This window comes from Mastomys coucha, unplaced genomic scaffold (assembly GCF_008632895.1).
Source record: "Mastomys coucha isolate ucsf_1 unplaced genomic scaffold, UCSF_Mcou_1 pScaffold21, whole genome shotgun sequence".
Taxonomy (NCBI): domain Eukaryota; kingdom Metazoa; phylum Chordata; class Mammalia; order Rodentia; family Muridae; genus Mastomys; species Mastomys coucha.
The window spans coordinates 160967026-160984630 of record NW_022196904.1 but is presented as its reverse complement, the minus strand read 5'-3'; the positions used below and the strand labels follow the sequence as shown (position 1 = coordinate 160984630).

General features: G+C 43.7%; 1 protein-coding gene across 3 annotated transcripts in view; it reads left to right on the top strand.

The window, feature by feature from the left end:
- The first annotated feature begins 2125 nt into the window (after positions 1-2125).
- Positions 2126-17605, top strand: part of Ermp1 (endoplasmic reticulum metallopeptidase 1) — a 40611-nt gene continuing 25131 nt past the window's right edge. For all 3 annotated transcript variants that reach the window (XM_031390062.1, XM_031390065.1, XM_031390063.1), the window contains exons 1-5: positions 2126-2494; positions 4149-4450; positions 11340-11467; positions 12134-12239; positions 16882-17028. In XM_031390062.1, coding sequence (XP_031245922.1) covers positions 2175-2494; positions 4149-4450; positions 11340-11467; positions 12134-12239; positions 16882-17028 — 1003 coding nt within the window. In that variant the 5' untranslated portion in view covers positions 2126-2174. The remainder of the gene's footprint in view (positions 2495-4148; positions 4451-11339; positions 11468-12133; positions 12240-16881; positions 17029-17605) is intronic.

The window sequence follows — 17605 nt, the reverse complement described above, 5'->3', positions numbered from 1 at the left end:
CATTGAGATTTGAAGGGAATAAGTTTGGCGATGAAGGGAAGGAACATGTATGCAATAGTGATACAAATAGTATATGAGAAGATACTGTGAAGGAAAGATGGTGGAACAGAAGTCTTTAAGAGAGGCCAGTGTGGCTGCAGGAGCACCCTGGATTTGATGGATCTGAGAGGTGGGCAGGGCATCGTATATCTGACACAGTCAGTCAAAATCCAGCAGTGTGTTTTCTCAGCGGGTTTCTAGGTTAATGCCTTAGAGCACTTCAGCCATTACATGTGTGGGCCACAGAACCTTGAATCCTAGAGGCTCATGGGAGCAGCAAGCAGAAACAAGGTTGTTCTGGGTTCCACAAGAAAGCAGGTTGAGCGAGTTCTGAGGAGCAATCCAAGTAAGCTTGCTGGTCAGTTGCTAGCATGGCTACTAAAACCAATGACCAGCTTCCTGCCACTCACTGTGATAGTGAAGGAAGACTAAGTTTTCATTTATTATGTATTTATTTTGAAGACATTTGAACATTTTTATTTGTATTATCATTATTATGATGAAACGCGACGACCAGAGCAACTCCGGAAGCAAAGTGTTTATTTGGCTTCTGCTTCCATATCACAGTTCTTCATCAAAGGAAGTCAGGATAGGGACTCAAACAGGACAAGAACCTGCAGGCAGGAGCTGATGCAGAGGCAATGGGGTGAGGACCCTGCTTACTGGCTTGCTCCTCAGGACTTGCTCAACCTGCTTTCTTACCGAACCCAGAACAACCTGCTGAGGGATGTTGTTCCCACCCAGGAAGGGCTGGGCCCTCCCCTACCAATCACTAATTAGGAAAGTAAGCCTACAGCTATATCCTACGGAATCCTTTTCTCAATTGCGGTTCCTTCCTTAAAGATAACTCTAGCTTGTGTGTCAAGTTGATATTAAGACTAGCCAGCACAATTGTGTTTATATGATGTGTCTGTATGAATTGTATGTTTGTAAGTGCACATGTGTGTGTGTTAAGGTCAATAGATATCTTGCGGGAGTCGGTTCTCTCCTTCTACCATGGGCCTAGTAGGGAATTGAGGTTGTCAGGCTTTTGGGGGACATCAGGGACGAACACATTTACCTTCTGATCCATCTTGTTGGCCCAAGAATGTTCAGAACCTTTGTTTTTAGAGTGCCCTGTGCCTCGGAACAGAGCAAGAATGCTGTCTTTGGAGCCCCTTTATTCTTCATTTACTGCCTTTGTGTTCTTCAGTATTAAATAGGACCAAAGATATTTTCTTTTCAAAGCCGGTACTTAGCACACTGCTTGACTCAGCAGCTATCCATTAAATTACAGGTATTTTTATCTGTTAAGTGAAGACGGCAATAGCTCTGGTTATTCGGGTTCTGAGTCTCCCTACTTTCTCCCCTGCCTCCTTTATCATCTCACCTTTTGTAGCCCTGGCTGGCCTGGAACTCGCTATGCAGACCAGGCAGGCCTCTAATTTGTGTAAATCCAGTTTGTGCCTCCTGAGTGCTGGGATTAGCCATGCTTTTTTATTTTTATTATTTATTTATTTATTTATTTATTTATTTATTTTGGTTTTTCGAGACAGGGTTTCTCTGTAGCCCTGGCTGTCCTGGAACTCACTCTGTAGACCAGGCTGGCCTCGAACTCAGAAATCCGCCTGCCTCTGCCTCCCAAGTGCTGGGATTAAAGGCGTGCGCCACCACCGCCCGGCCTATTTTTTATTTTTTTTAAAGACAGGATCTTCGTTATGTATTTTACTCTGGGCGCAAAATAGGGATCCTCCTGTGGCCATCCTTCCTAGTGCCAGGATTATACCTTTGTTCGTCCAGTCCTGGTTGTGAAGTCTTACTTATTGTTTCCGTAGCCAGAATCCTACTTTTCCAGCGCAGCATAAATGGCTCGTGTATTCTGTTAAAGCGGTCTTACACTTTTCTCTTGTTTGGGGCTGCTCACTTCTAGGTTTATGGGTGTTTCTCCCCTTGACAATCTGCTGGCACCAGGCTGTGCTACCAAAGATCTCAGACTCAAGCTCCAAGGAACAGCTAGGCGGACCAGCGAATCAGACCAGCCAATCAGAAGAAATTTGGCCCTCTGCAGTTTCCGTCCGCTCACTAGGAGGCGCTGCGGAGGCCGCGGTGGCCGGGACTGTCGCGGGCTGGGGCGGTTGGTGGTGGCAGCTGCCGCCATGGAGTGGAGCTCGGAGTCAGCGGCTGTGCGGCGGCACCGCGGCACCGCGGAGCGTCGGGAGGGAGAGGCGGCCGCGTCGCACCCGCAGAAGGAGGCCTCGGCGCCGAAGGATGCGAGGGCCGGCGAGAGGATGCGGGGGAAGACGGAGAACGGCAGCGGCAGCCGGGCTGCGAAGACCGCGCTGTCCGAGGCGCGCACGGCGCTGGCGCTCGCACTCTACCTGCTCGCGCTGCGGGCGCTCGTGCAGCTGTCGCTGCAGCGGCTGGTGCTGAGCCGGACCTCGGGGCTCCAGGGCGAGTTCGACGCCCGCCAAGCCAGGTACGGCCGATCGGCCGGGCCGCGAGTCCTCTGCGGCCCCCCAGGCGAGTGAGCCCCGGGTGGGGGAGCGCCGGGTCGGCGAGTCGCGCCCGAGTGAGCCGGGCGCCACTGTGCCCCAGGGCGGGGGGGGAGTCCGGCGCTGCTGTAGGCAGAGTCCCTGGGTCCTTGGGCGCACGTCGGTGGCAAGTGGGATGGTCCTGCGCGTCCTTGTGGGGTCTGAATTGCGGGGTACCGGGGGCTTGTTAGGCGCCCTCTTTCGCTTTCTCGGGGTGGACAGATCGATTGAGTCTGCTTTATCATCCACTCTGTTCCTCCTGCAGATGATTGGTTGTTCACACGCTTCAGTCATCCATTCTCCTCTCTTTCTTGAGCAACTTCCACTTTTTACTTTGGTTAGTTCTCTGCATTTGAAATGAGATGGAGAGTGAGGTTTTTGGGGCCAGCGCTGCATTACCAAGTCTTTTTGGGATGGTATAGGAAAGGAGGAATGTAGTGTGTGCTGCGTTTCTGAGCGCCTCGGCCCTCAAATCTGAAAGCTGTGGAGGGAGACTCAGAGTACATCCACTCAGAATTATGCCTATAATTTATGAAGGTCGCAGATGGTCTGTGGCTCTTCTGTACCACGAATTGTATAGGGTTCAACATCTTTTCTTTTTATTCTATTTATTTATTTGTTTGCTTATTTATTTATTTATTTTTTGAGACAAAATTTCTCTGTGTAGCCCTGGCTGGAACTCGCTCTGTAGACCAGGCTGTTTCCCAGGTGCTGGGATTAAAGGCCTGTGCCTCCACTGCTGGCCAAGGGTTCATTTTTTTTTTTTTTTTTAAACGACCTCAGGTGTATTTGGAAATATGAATTCTTTGATTCTGTAACTTGCATCTTAAATCAGATGAATCTTAAGCTGGAAAGAAAAAAAAAAGAAAGTCTTCAACTACTATTGTGTTTTAAAAGTTGCTTCTTTGGATGAGTTTTCTTAAGAGTTTTTTAGAAGGCACCCTCAGCCTCCCCTCCTGTCCCACTCCTCCTCCATTGGAGTAGGGTTAATTGTGACTTGAACTGAAGTTATTAGGTTTGGTGTGTACAGCAAAAGGCTTGTATTTATTCCTTTCAAGAATTTATCGTGCCTAGTTGATGACATTGCATGGTTATACTAATGGCTTCAGCCACTTAGACCCAGTAAGGGATAATCCATAACTATTGGCAGGAGTCAGGCCGGTGAAGCTGTGTTGTCCTGCCTTCAGCAGTCATAGTACCGAACATAAACCCTAGTCTTGGTACTCATTTGGTATGGTGTCAATGGAGAAAAGTTTGAAAGCATTAATTCCTGGAACGCAGTATAAAATGATGAAGCTTCCAGATCATCTTCTGATTTTTTTTTTTTTAAGTACCTTTAGTTTCAGATCTCAAGAGTTAAAGGTAGGGGATCTCAGTGAGTTCAAGGCCAGCCTGGTTTATATATAGAGAACCAGGGCAGCTAGAGATCATGTCTCAAGGTGGAGGGGAGGCACAGTGACTTTTTTTCTTTTTCTTTCTGAGAAGTCAGAAGAAATAAACTTTCTGAGGTAGGAGGGAAGCACAGTAGGAAGTTGTTCAAGCTTTGCTGATGTTGGGTTTGTGGTTGTTTGTCATCACCATCCTTTTGATTGTTTCCAGGGATTATCTGGAACACATAACGGCCATTGGCCCCAGGACTACAGGAAGCACAGAAAATGAAATTCTGACGGTACAGTACCTTTTGGAGCAGATCAAGCTGATAGAAGCGCAGAGCAACAGCCTTCACAGCATTTCAGTAGATATACAACGGCCTACCGGCTCCTTTAGCATTGACTTCTTGGGGGGCTTTACAAGCTACTATGACAACATTACTAATCTCGTGGTAAAGCTGGAACCCCGAGATGGAGCCAAGTATGCTGTTCTGGCTAACTGTCATTTTGACTCAGTGGCAAATTCACCAGGTATGTACTTGTATTTAGTCATTTAAAGTCACTACAGCCCAGAAAGCTTATTAACTTAGCCCCATGTACGGACCATTTTTCGTTGACCAGCATTTTCTCATTGTGATAGAAGTTAAGCTAATTAATACCAGTTTAGAGTCTAGCAATTTAATATTCCCTTAAGTTCATTATTATCATTGTTACTGTAATTATTAAATAGTGACACACAAGCCCCATGACAATATGTGAGATGTTTTTGGTACACTGAAGTTTATCCTCAGTTTATCAACGTGTCTATCCACTTTTAAGTGCTTACACATGTACAGGGGTGGTAATAGGCTTTGAGGGTATTGGGTAAAAATCCCTGTATTTAAGGGATATGTGGTTTGGAGGACATTAGTTCTAGTAGTTTCTATCCACTTGAAAGGTTAAAATTATGGTCCACTGAAGGTATGACATTCTGATAAAATAATATTGTGTTCTGAATAGACACTGTCAAGATAGAAAACTTGATGTTCAAGACAATGTCTGACACAATTACGTATCTGCCAAGTCAGTGTGTATCCCCTAAATTGAAGTTTTATTTTTTTTTAAGATTTCTTTCTTTTTTTATTATATGTAAGTACACTGTAGCTGTCTTCAGACACACCAGAAGAGGGCATCAGATCTCATCACAGATGGTTGTGGGCCACCATGTAGTTGCTGGGATTTGAACTCAGGACCTCCGGAAGAGGTGTTCTTAACCCCTGAGCCATCTCTCCAGCCTAAATTGAAGTTTTAAAAATAAGATTTCTCAGCTGAGCGGTGGTGGTGCATGCCTTTAATCCCAGCACTTGGGAGGCAGAGGCAGGAGGCAGAGGCAGAGGCAGAGGCAGAAGCAGAGGCAGGTGGATTTCTGAGTTTGAGGCCAGCCTAGTCTACACAGAGTTCTAGAACAACCAGGGCTACACAGAGAAACCCTGTCTCGAAAAACCAAAAAAAAAAAAAAAAAAAAAAAAAAAAAAAAAAAAAAAGATTCCTCAGAAGCATGATTTGTAGAGTCTGTGTCTCTTTGTCCTTGCAGAGTGACACAAAAAAGTGCACCTTACATGATCACGGGCTATGGTTGAAAAATCGTTTGAAACTTTCTGCAGTTGTTTGACAGGGTATTGATTGAGATTCATATACCCCAAACCTAAACCAAAAGAAGCATCAAGCTTCCATAGAAGTCTAAAGAAAAGCATTATAATAAACAGTGGTAGCTTGAGGTAGAGAGGCCCAATTAGCCTGAAAGCTGGAGATCAAGTTCCCTCAGAGTGTAGAGGTACTGAGGTAGTTACGGACCACAAGGGTTCTTTCTTGCTTTAAAACATATGTATGTATTAAATATTTTATTTACCTGTGAGTGTGTGTGTTCATCTGCTCATGTGTATGTGTGTGTGTATGTTCATCTGTCCATGTGTATGTGTGTGTGTGTGTTCATCTGCCCATGTGTATGTGTGTGTTCATCTGCCCATGTGTATGTGTGTGTGTGTGTGCTCATCTGCCCATGTGTATGTGTGTGTTCATCTGCCCATGTGTGTGTGTGTGTGTTCATCTGCCCATGTGTATGTGTGTGTGTGTGTTCATCTGCCCATGTGTATGTGTGTGTGTGTTCATCTGCCCATGTGTGTGTGTGTGTGTGTGTGTGTGTGTGTTCATCTGCCCATATGTGTATGTGTGTGTGTTCATCTGCCCGTGTGTGTGTGTGTGTGTGTGTGTTCATCTACCCGTGTGTGTGTGTTCATCTGCCCATGTGTGTGTGTGTGTGTTTATCTGCCCATGTGTATGTGTGTGTTCATCTGCCCATGTGTATGTGTGTGTGTGTGTTCATCTGCCCATGTGTATGTGTGTGTGTGTGTGTTCATCTACCCATGTGTATGTGTGTGTTCATCTGCCCATGTGTATGTATGTGTGTGTGTTCATCTGCCCGTGTGTGTGTGTGTGTGTGTTCATCTGCCCGTGTGTGTATGTGTGTGTTCATCTGCCTGTGTGTGTGTGTGTTCATCTGCCCATGTGTATGTGTGTGTGTGTGTGTGCGTGTTCATCTGCCCATGTGCATGTGTGTGTGTGTTCATCTGCCCATGTGTATGTGTGCATGTGTGTGTGTGTTCATCTGCCCATGTGTATGTGTGCATGTGTGTGTGTGTTCATCTGCCCGTGTGCATGTGTGTGGGCACTCGGAGGCCAGAGGAATTGATGCTGGTTCACTTATCTGTGAACAGCTGTGGTTGTTGTGGGTTCTGGCATCCAAACTCTAGTCTCATGATGGAGCAGCAATCTTAACTGCTGAGTCATCTTTCCAGCTGCAAGGATTGTTTTTTATTTTGAGATGGTGATATTTTTTGTAAAGTATTATAGAGTAATACAAAAATCACTATTGAAATAATATATGATGCCTGCTCATTGTATTAAATTCTGAAACCTTGATAAATTTCCATGACTCATAGTTTTTTTTATAAGACAGACAGGAGTCCATCTAAACTACTGGCATCCATTCTCTCTAAAATTTCTTCTCTATATGCTAACATGAATATTCACAAATAAAATATGAAAAGAAAACCCCAGCTAATGTAGGCAGTTAAGAAGAGAAAGTGGCATTTTGGGATGGCATCCTGAGATTATACACTTAAGGAGACCCCTCTGACCCCTAGTAGACAAAAAGCTGAGCTGGGTGCCTGGCCTCGTGACCAGGAGGAGAATGTCTGAGTATTAGGCCTTCTTTTGTCATATTGCTTAATTTAACCTATCTTATATTTCTTAATTGTAAATGGAAAATGAATAGCTAATTTCCTAATAGTGTTGCTCAAAGATTAAGTATAAGTAAAACTTTAGGATAGCTTTCAGAGAAAGCCTTCTTTTGGTGGTGGTCCTGTTGGTAGCAATACTTGTGGATTGCTTGAATGTATAGCAGGCCCAATATAACCATGTAGAGTCACATAAGATAAAAACTAGCCTTGACTTGATGAAATGATATTGTGATAAGACATTTCTTTGTATTTAGAATATATTTTGCTTACTCAGACATCAGTATCTGCACATTCATTTAAAACAAGGCAGATGTGCCCTAACCATGCCGGGACACTAGACAAGTCACCTTGTACTCACGCTTAGATTCTGGAAAGGGTCATGTAAATGCTGTGCTTGTTTAAGAGCATTATATTAGAAAGACTGGATATATAGGTATCAAACAAATGCAGAATTTCTTGCTTTCATAATTCTTATGTGGGACAGATCCTTGTAAGAGAAGATAGTAAAGGAAAAGAAGACGAGTCATGGCCACGTGTGCGCAGATGTCTGTGTGTGATATCAAGGGTAAAATGAATCATTTCAAAGAGGCACTTCAGTTCTCTGTCTTGGGTATTGTCTTCATCAAAGAACAATACTTTGTTTTGAAAAGTCACAAGACAAAGGGAGAGACTCAGGTGGGGTATAGCTCAGTGGTAGGACGAGTGCTTAGCATATGCCAGCACCAGGGTCTGTTTTTAGTTTTAGTGACACAGAACCCCAGAACAAACAAACCAACCTGAAAGAAATCCCAAACCAAAGCAAAAAATCCCACAAAACAAAAAAGGAGAAAGACCTAGAGTTTTGTAGGCAGCGAGTCTAGTTGGGGAAGCTTGCTGTCTGTAGAATATTTCAGGGCCTATGGCTATCTTTGGAGATTAACCTTTGTCCTTCCGGGTAGACAGGGAGGTAGAACACCTGCATAGATTTATGTTCTCTTTTTAGGCACATGGGGGGAAAGCAGAGAGCTTTTTTGTATCTTTAGATTTAACACCAAAGAGCCTTGTATTAAAGTAACAGATTTTGCATTTTCTGCTGCTGTTGACATAGAGCCAGGTGTATAGATTATATGTGGAGTCCACTAATGACTAGAATTTTTGGAGAGCCATTAGAATTTTTTAAGCACCCCTCCCCGCCCCTTTTTTAGAGACAGGATCTCATGTAGCCCAAGCTAGCCTTGAACTGGTCTCATATTGCTATGTAGCTGTGGATGACCTTGAATCTTCTGATCTGAGTGCGCCACCATGCATGGTTTAAATGACCAAAAAGATTTTCATTTTTCTCAGATTGACCCTATGGCTTCCTGCATGCTTAGCAAATGCTCTATTTCTAGTTAGAAATAATTCTTCTCTAAAATTTGATAATTCTCACACTGACGGCATGCAGGAAGCATCTACCAATAATAAGCTAAGAGAAGCTTTTCATTCATGCACCAAATAGTTGTCACCTGCAGCTTGTCTGTGGATGAACTTGCTGAAGCATGAGTATTTTTTTGTGCATGCACGTCATGGTGGGGGTAGAACCTGACACCTGTACCTGCTCTGCCACCGAGCTGTCGCCAGCCTCAGGAGTGCAGTCTAGGCCAGCTTGAGTCTTACTTAGGTTCTGCTTTAGTCACTCCAGGGCTGGATCACAGGCCTGCATTGCGGTACTTGTTTTCCCGTGTGTATTATTCTAAAGTTCTCAGCAGCATACCTGGACCCGGGAATTGATACCACGTAGAAGTAATGTTACTTATAGAAGGACCTCATTTATCTTGTCAGGTCTGCTGTGTGGTGTCAGGTCTTTGGTGAAAGAGACATCTGAGTTATTTTGAGGTGGCTTCACTTTCAGGGGGATTCTAAATGGAAAGGGATGTCAGTTTGTCATTCAGCCATCTTACTGTCTTCGGATTGTCATTTTCTCAAAGGCATTGTGACCCTTTTCTGTTCTCTCCTAAGACACTGGTACCCTTAGAATAGGGAGATGAGTGGGAGGTTTACTGTGTAAGTCAGCTGTATATAAAGGTAAGTGTTGTTAATTTCACTTCTTGGACTAAAGAGAAGTGTCACTGTTTGCTTTTCTTTTTAAAATAATGGTCTCAAGTGGAAAAGGACGTGTTTATTTCACATGTTTTCTGAGAAGTGGCACACACGGCCTACATCAGCTTACACCCTCTGCCCTAACAGTGACCAGGTAGCAGTTACTTTGTTTCACTTTCACTAATGACTAAAGTCCAGTTCAATAATCACCAAGGCTAGTGTCATTAACATTGTTTCCTTTTGAGCAGAAGTGGGGCATAGAATTTAAGAGTCCTAAAGCAGTTTCCAGAGAGAAGGAAGAAAGCTGGCTGCGGCTGTTTCCCAAGAGCCAGGCGATGGGTGTTGTAAAATCTGTGCAAAAAGTCTGTGGGTGGGGTCATCGGTCTGCTTTCTAGACCTCGGAATACTGAGCGAAGTGACGGAGATAAAATTCACCCTACATCCTTCCTGCTCTGAGTCCTCACTGAACACGGTAGCACCCTGACTCACCAACCTGACTCACCACACACACCCCCGGAAGTGCTACTGCCTGAGTTTATGGTGTTTCCTTACTCTAAATGAAGCTTCCTCTGTGACAAGAATCAGATCGCAGAAAACAGGGTGCCTCCCACTGCCTCACTTCTTTTCCACCTCAGCCCTCCTACTTGATTCTCTCCAAGTGGCTGCATGACTTCCTCTGTAGGTCAGTGTGCACTGGGTGAAGCATGAGGATCCCCTCGGACATGCTAACAATCTTATGAGATACCTCACTTAGAAAATTTAGCGCCGGGCAGTGGTGGCCTATGCCTTTAATCCCAGCACTTGGGAGGCAGAGGCAGGTGGATTTCTGAGTTTGAGGCCAGCCTGGTCTATAGAGTGAGTTCCAGGACAGCCAGGGCTACACAGAGAAACCTTGTCTCAAAAAAAAAAAAAAAAAAAAAAAAAGAAAGGAAATTTAACAATAACCTTCTGGTGTCATCAAATAGCCAGCTAGTCCCTTTAGTCCCTTTAAATACCTCTCGTGGTGCTTTTAAAATCAGCACTAGGGGTCCAGCAAGTCAGCCCAGTGCTTAAGGGTGCCTGCTACCAAGGCTGCCTGCTTGCCTGAGTTTGGACCCACATGACAGAAAGAGAGAATGAAGTCCTACACATTGTCCTCTGACTTCCATATGTGCACTGTGGCAAGTGGTCCCCACCCCACCTCTGCACACAAAATAAACACATAAAAATGTTACAGCAACAGATTTCATTAAAAACAATCAGCATACTAGGGTTCTTTTCATAATTAGATTTTCTGGGGTAGAGGCTGGAGTATCTGACGGCCATACTTCCAGTGCTGGGACCAGGCACAGTTCACTCTTCGGTTTACCAATCAGGGGCCTTTACTTTTCTATTACTTGATCCCTTTGGAAAAACTACTTAAAGCATCCAGTGTTACTCCATCTGTAAAAGTGAGGTGTTGGGCTGGCGAGATGGCTTAGCAGGTAAGAGCACTGACTGCTCTTTCGAAGGTCCTGAGTTTGGATCCCAGCAACCACATGGTGGCTCATAACCACCCGTAATGAGATCTGACGCCCTCTTCTGGTGCGTCTGAAGACAGCTACAGTGAATTAGGCCAGAGCAAGGGGCGGGGGTGGCGGGGAAGAGGTCTTGGGTTCAATTCCCAGCAGCCACACACATGATGGCTCGTGGCCATCTGTACAGCTACAGTGTACTCATACACATAAAAAATAAAATAAATCTTAAAAAAAATGAGGTGCTATAGTGTTTATGATTTTGAAAGAATGTAGTAGAGGAGGAAGCCGTGAGTACCGGAAGTACCCAGAGGATGAGAGAGGAGGATAAATTCCAGTTGGCCTTAGGCTCCATCTGGCTAATTGATGGCACAGTTACTGAGTGTGTACTGAATGCATGCTTCTGCCGATCACATCACTTAGGAGACCAGGCAGGGGTCTTACAGGGCTTGTCTTTGTTGAGTACAGTTGTCACCCTGTGATGACAGAGTTATGCTTCTGGTCACGAGCTCTCATCATGCTCCTTTGAGGGGAAGCTCTGTCCCAAAGCACTGAAACTCTGAGAAGTGCCTCTGTTTTTCTGACTCCAAGGTGCCAGTGACGATGCGGTTAGCTGTGCTGTGATGCTCGAAGTTCTCCGGGTCATGTCAGCATCCCCGGAGCCCCTGCAGCATGCTGTGGTCTTCCTCTTTAATGGTGCAGAGGAGAATGTCTTACAAGTAAGGCTTTATTGTTTTAAGTATTTGGGTTGAATAAGGATGAGAGAAATAATGTTTGGTAACAATGTGTTTTATTAGTAATATGAATAGTATCATTAAAATAATATGCAAAGAGACACTGTACTACCTAGCCCTGGTTTAAAAACACCCATGCGTGTAGCATGCACAATATTCTAGAAACTCAACTGAGAACTGCTCATCCTCCTAGGATGTGACTCTTTTGCTTGTTTTTGCTCTAGTCTTTGAAGCAGGGTCTTGCTGTATCTCCTAGGCTGGCCTGGCACTTGTGATCCTCCTGACTTAGCTTTCTAAGTGTTGCTGTAATGAGAAAAGTGTTTGATTCAAGGGCTTCTCAATGGCCTCATTCCTCTCCTGACCTTTTTTAACCCCGAGATCAGAGAGATGAGGAAGGTACACAGCACTGATGCTGAACCATATGGATTATCTCTCTTGTCTTTTCTTCTGAACTTCTGCATCTTCTCACAGTGACTTTCACTTGGAAAGTTGAACCCACCATTTTGTACAGGAAGATGCCCTTCAGAGTCTGCATTTGAGAAATGGTCATTTTGCCCTCATAGTCTCTGTCTTTTCAGATAGCCATTCTGCATGCAAATAAGCAAAATAAAAACATAGTTTAACCTACATTTGTTTTCTTTCCTCATTAAGGCAAGCCATGGTTTTATTACTCAACATCCCTGGGCCAGTTTGATTCGAGCATTTATTAACCTGGAGGCTGCAGGTGTTGGAGGGAAAGAACTTGTGTTCCAAACAGGTATGTGAGGCTGTGCGCTGAGCAGTTCAGGGCGACAGTGGAAAGTTTTCAGTGTGCACAATCTTTTTAATGAGCAATCTCTTGGATGAGGTTGATTTTTAAGTCATGAATGTGTATGGTAATATGTACGTTGGTATGGGTGTACATGTATGTGTGTGTGCATGTATCTGTGTTGTGTTCATGCTTATGGTAGCCAGAGGTATTACCATCAGGTGTCTTCCTCAATTGCATTCTACCTTTTTGAGACAGAGCCTCTTGCTGGACCTGGAACTCATCCATTCAGCTAGTCTGGCTGGCAATTGAGTTCCAGGGGCCTTCCTGACTCTCTTTATTAATTTTTAAAAGCAAAATAATGTGAATAGCATATGATTCCTGTATAGTACTTATTATATGCAAATGTTACACTAAGTTATTTAGTCCTCAAAGCATGATGAGCACATCCTGTGGTTCTTCTACTCTATGGATGAAGAGCAGAGGTAAGAGTTTATCTTGTAAGGCTTTATAGTTGGTATGTGACAGCGGATTGGAACACGAGCAATGCAGGCTCAGAGTCGGTTCACAGTGAGTAACTACTGTAATATGTGCTGGTTGATTGGTTTATTTATTGTTTTGACAACATAACTCAAACTAGAGTTATCTGGGAAGTGAGAACCTCAGTTGAGGGATTGCCTCCATCAGATTGGTATGTGGGCATGTCTGTGGGCATCTTCTTGATTAGTGATGGATATGGAAGGGCCCAGCCCACTGTAGATTGTACCCACTTTCCACAGGGAATCCTGAGTTTTGTAAGAAGAAGGCTGAGCAAACCATGGAGAACAGCCATCCTCCATAGCCTGTGCTTTACATTTAGCCTCCAGGTTCCTGACTGCAGTTCCTATCCTAGCATCTGTTGTGATGGACTCCATAACCTGTAAGCCAAATGAGCCCATTTCTCTCCAAGTTCCTTTTGGCTAGCAGAGAAGCAAATAAGGATATAATACAATGTGAATATTATTAATTATGGTGATTACGGTATAAGGGTTTTAAAATGTTAGTAAAAATTAAAATGAGAAAATTTACTCACAGTTTAAGGAATTTAATTTCATCACTGAATAATTTGAATGTCAAAAAAAAAATCCAGTAAGTATAATAGCCAATGAGAGTTGTAATTTTAGGATTATGCATTCCTGAAGATAACAGGGTATAACTGTTGAACATCATGGACTTGCCATTTTAGCAGAGTCGAGAGTGCACAGACTTGCTCAGCAGGGCCTGCTAAGACCTGCCTTTGGAAGGCTTACCTTCTGTCCTGCCACACACAAAGCTTTGGCCAAAGCTGCCTCTGTTGTGTGAGTCAAGAGAGTCTCATTTCGCATCCCCGACTGCCCTTGAACCCCATTCCTCTGCCTCTACCTTCAGAGTGCTGGGACTATAGATATGTACCCTGCCTGACTTGCCAGAAGTCTTAATAGAGAGCAGGGGTTTGGGTGAGAGCAGCTAGAGGATGTGAGTAAGGGAGAGAAACTTACTCTCTAGCGTCTTGAAAAGACATTGTATTATTTAAGTTTTGAAATTACAGTAAGTACTCAGTGTTTTTATAACACAAACAGTATCATATTTCAATACTCTCTCAAACTTGCTTTAAACTTTTTAAATGATCCTGTATTTTATTTCAGTTACACCTTTAAGAAATTCAGGGTTGCCAGTTTGGTGGTATAGGCTTTTAACCCCAGCATGTGGCAGAGACAGGCAGATCTCTGAATTCTAGGTCAGCTAAGGCTACATGGGCACACCTTGACCACACACACACACACACACACACACACACACACACAGAGTTAGAATTAAAATGCTCATTTGTTTCCAGATAATAATCATTTTGAAATTCCATGTCGCTCAAGATTTTTTTTTTTTTTTATCTAAAGCCACATACATTTAGTTGAGGAGTAAGGACTTAGGCCTAATCAGAGCCAGCAAAAGTGAATACTCAGTAGATGTTAACAGAGAACTGCCTGAACTGAGACTTCATTTTAGGAACGTGTGTGTATGTGTGTGTGTGTGTGTGTGTGTGTGTGTGAGAGAGAGAGAGAGAGAGAGAGAGAGAGAGAGAGAGACAGAGACAGAGACAGAGACAGAGACAGAGAGACAGAGAGAGGAGGGGAGGGGGAAGAGAGAGAGGCAGAGAGACAGAGAAAGAGAGACAGAGAGAGAGGAGGGGAGGGGGAAGAGAGAGAGAGAGAGAGAAAGAGAGAGAGAGAGAATTCAAGGTCATAAGGTGAGATACAGCAAGACTTTTCAGCTCTCAAATTTTTCTAATTTTTCTTTAATCAGTGAGAAACAGCTGAACTCTAATATCTGTAGGAATAGGTAGCTGCTGTCTGCTCTGGCCCCATTTTCTTTATGCAGGAAGAACACCTTCAACAGCTACCAAATCAGAAAGGGGCAGCAGAGAATGCTAAGCAAGGACATTGAGTCTCACCGGCTGTGAAATCCCAGGCTCCATAGAGCAACAGCTGTCTTGTGGATCCCCGTCAGAAGTACAGACTTAAGCACCTTCATCTCCACGCCTTTAATTTGTGCAGCACCTGTTCTATGCTCTGCTACCCAGGTGTCATCCAGTCTCATGGTTTAGTCCAAATGACTCCTGATGTTTTTCTCTGCATACATTAGTACAGCCTACATAGAGAGTTTGAAGAGATGAAAGCGCACCTCCCTAAAATGACGTCTCAGCTCAGGCAGTTCTCTGTTAATATCTACGAGTGTTCCATTTTGCTGGCTCTTAATAGGCCCAAGCCCTTATTCCTCAACTAAATATAAGTGGCTTTAGATTAAAAAAAAATTCTCCAGCAACATGGAATTTGAAAATGATCACATATCTGGAAATAAATGAGCAAAGTTAGCAATCAGTTACAGGTGGAAGGTGGTGTTTGCTGGCGGGACCAGGTCAGGGTGGCTTTGGCAGTGGTCGGGGGAGGAGCGTCAATAGCTAGTGAGCTTTCTACTGCATCATGAAGCTAGGTGCAGAGCTGATCCCTGCCCTGCCTGCTCTGCAGTTTTCTGTACTGTTAAATAGTTCCTGTGTATTTGTTACTTTGATAATAAAACCCCAGTACTTCCTTCAGTATATGTGCAAATTAAACATTTTATTCACTCGAAAACCTGAATATTTTAAGACTTACTCCCCTGGAAGGAGCCCGTAACAGACTTGCTGAGAACCTCCTCTTATCTGAATGTTACACCATTCTTTGCTTCTAGTTTTGAGCTTATCTTACTGGTTTAAGTATGTGCCTGAGAGCTTTTTGAATGTACCTTCTGATGTTCAGTGTATTTCTCAGGATATGTCTCTCACATCTGATGACTATGCCTACCTTGGGGCTCTACCTTCTAGAAAGTTCCTAGTGTTGATTCCATTTTTGACTAAGAGAACAAGCACTCCAGTGTGGCTGACTTAGACTTGTGTTTGAGACTGCATGCCAGCTGGCCCTGTCCTCGGCTTTCTTTCTGTGTGGTGAGCCTGATCTTCTCCCGGCTTTTCAGATGAAACAGTTTGTACTCTCCAGGACTCCATTGCCACTTGAGAGGGAGAAGCTCATTTGAGGAGCTTTTGGTGACTGGAACACTCTCTCTTCCTTAATGTCAGAAAGAGTGGCTCACCAGCACTATTGTGAAGGGCTTAATGGCCTCAGTTTTGAAGATGTTAATAAAATAAAACTTTATAAAATTTAAACATGTTAAACCATTAACATATATCCCATTTAGAAAAATTCAGGCTCTATTGAGTATGAGAAATCCTCTAAGTCAGAAGCCCATAGCTTTTTCACCACTCTGGACAAACCAGGGCTAATTTGCTCTATAACTTTTTGGGATTTTAAAGTAATTTTTCTTATTTAAGTTTTTAAAAATTGATTTACCTGTATTTTTTTTTAAGATTTATTTCTTTATTATATGTAAGTTCAGACACCCCAGAAGAAGGAGTCAGATTTCGTTATGAATGGTTGTGAGCCACCATGTGGTTGCTGGGATTTGAACTCAGGACCTTCATAAGAGCAGTCAGTGCCCTTAACCACTGAGCCATCTTTCTAGCCCTGGGATTTTTTTTTTTTAAAAAGTGTATTTATGCACATGAACACATATACAATATTTCCTTAAAATGAAATAATATTTTGCAATTGTTGCCATCCTTAGAATATATATAAAATCCATGGCTTTATTAAGGTATAATTAAAGTGTCTTATAATTTACCAACTTAAATGGTAAGATTCAGTGTTTTAGGTTTTTCCACATAGTTGTGTGCCATTATCATAATTCTAGAGCATTTTAAGAAAAGGTTTGTTTATGTGTATATGCTCATGTATATGTGAATGTGTGCACATGTGTGTGCAGGTGCCCAAAAAGGTTTGAAGAAGTCATTGGATCCCTTGGAGCTAGAGTTAGAAATGTCTGTGAGCCCCCTGACATGGGTGCTGGGAACTGAGCCCTGCTCCTGATAATTGAGCAGCAAAGCTCTCTGCATCTCCTAGAACACTGATCATCATTCCTAAAGGAATCCCTGTACTCACCAGTCAGCTCTCGCTTACATTTCCTCAGTGTAGCCAGCCACATGTGGTCTCTTGAACAGAGCTACCCAATTAACGGTGTATTGTGTTGTTTCGTTTCATTTCAGGCCCTGAAAACCCTTGGTTGGTCCAGGCTTATGTTTCCGCAGCTAAGCACCCTTTCGCTTCTGTGGTGGCTCAGGAGGTTTTCCAGAGTGGGATCATTCCTTCTGATACCGACTTCCGAATCTATAGGGATTTTGGGAACATTCCAGGTATTTTGTTTGTGGTCACAGGCTGTTGTATCAAAACCAAACTTTATTTCTTGAAAGTTGTAATAGCTTCTGAGAGGACACTGTGAGATATCTATCTTCTGACTCACTGTCTTAGCTAGGGTTTTACTGCTGTGAACAGACACCATGATCAAGTCAACTCTTATAAGGACAGCATTTAATTGGGGCTGGCTTACAGGTTCAGAGGTTCAATCCATTATCATCATGGTGGGAACATGGCAGCATCCAGGCAGGCATGGTGCAGGAGGAGCTGAGAGTTCTACATCTTCATCTGGAGTCTGCTAGCAGAATACTGACTTCCAGGCAGCTAGGATGAGAGTCTTACAGCCCACATCCACAGGGCGATACCTTCTGATAGTGCCACTCTCTGGCCCAAGTATATTCAAACCATCACACTCACCAAAATAGCATTCTTGATGCTGTCTTTTCAAAGCCCCGCAGTAATTTAAATGCTTGCCTCCTCTGTGGTGTTGTGTGCACTGGTGCGGGAGATGGAGAGACCTGGATAGCACTTGATTTTCTAAAGATGCCAGGGATCCTAGGGTCTCACTCCATCTCT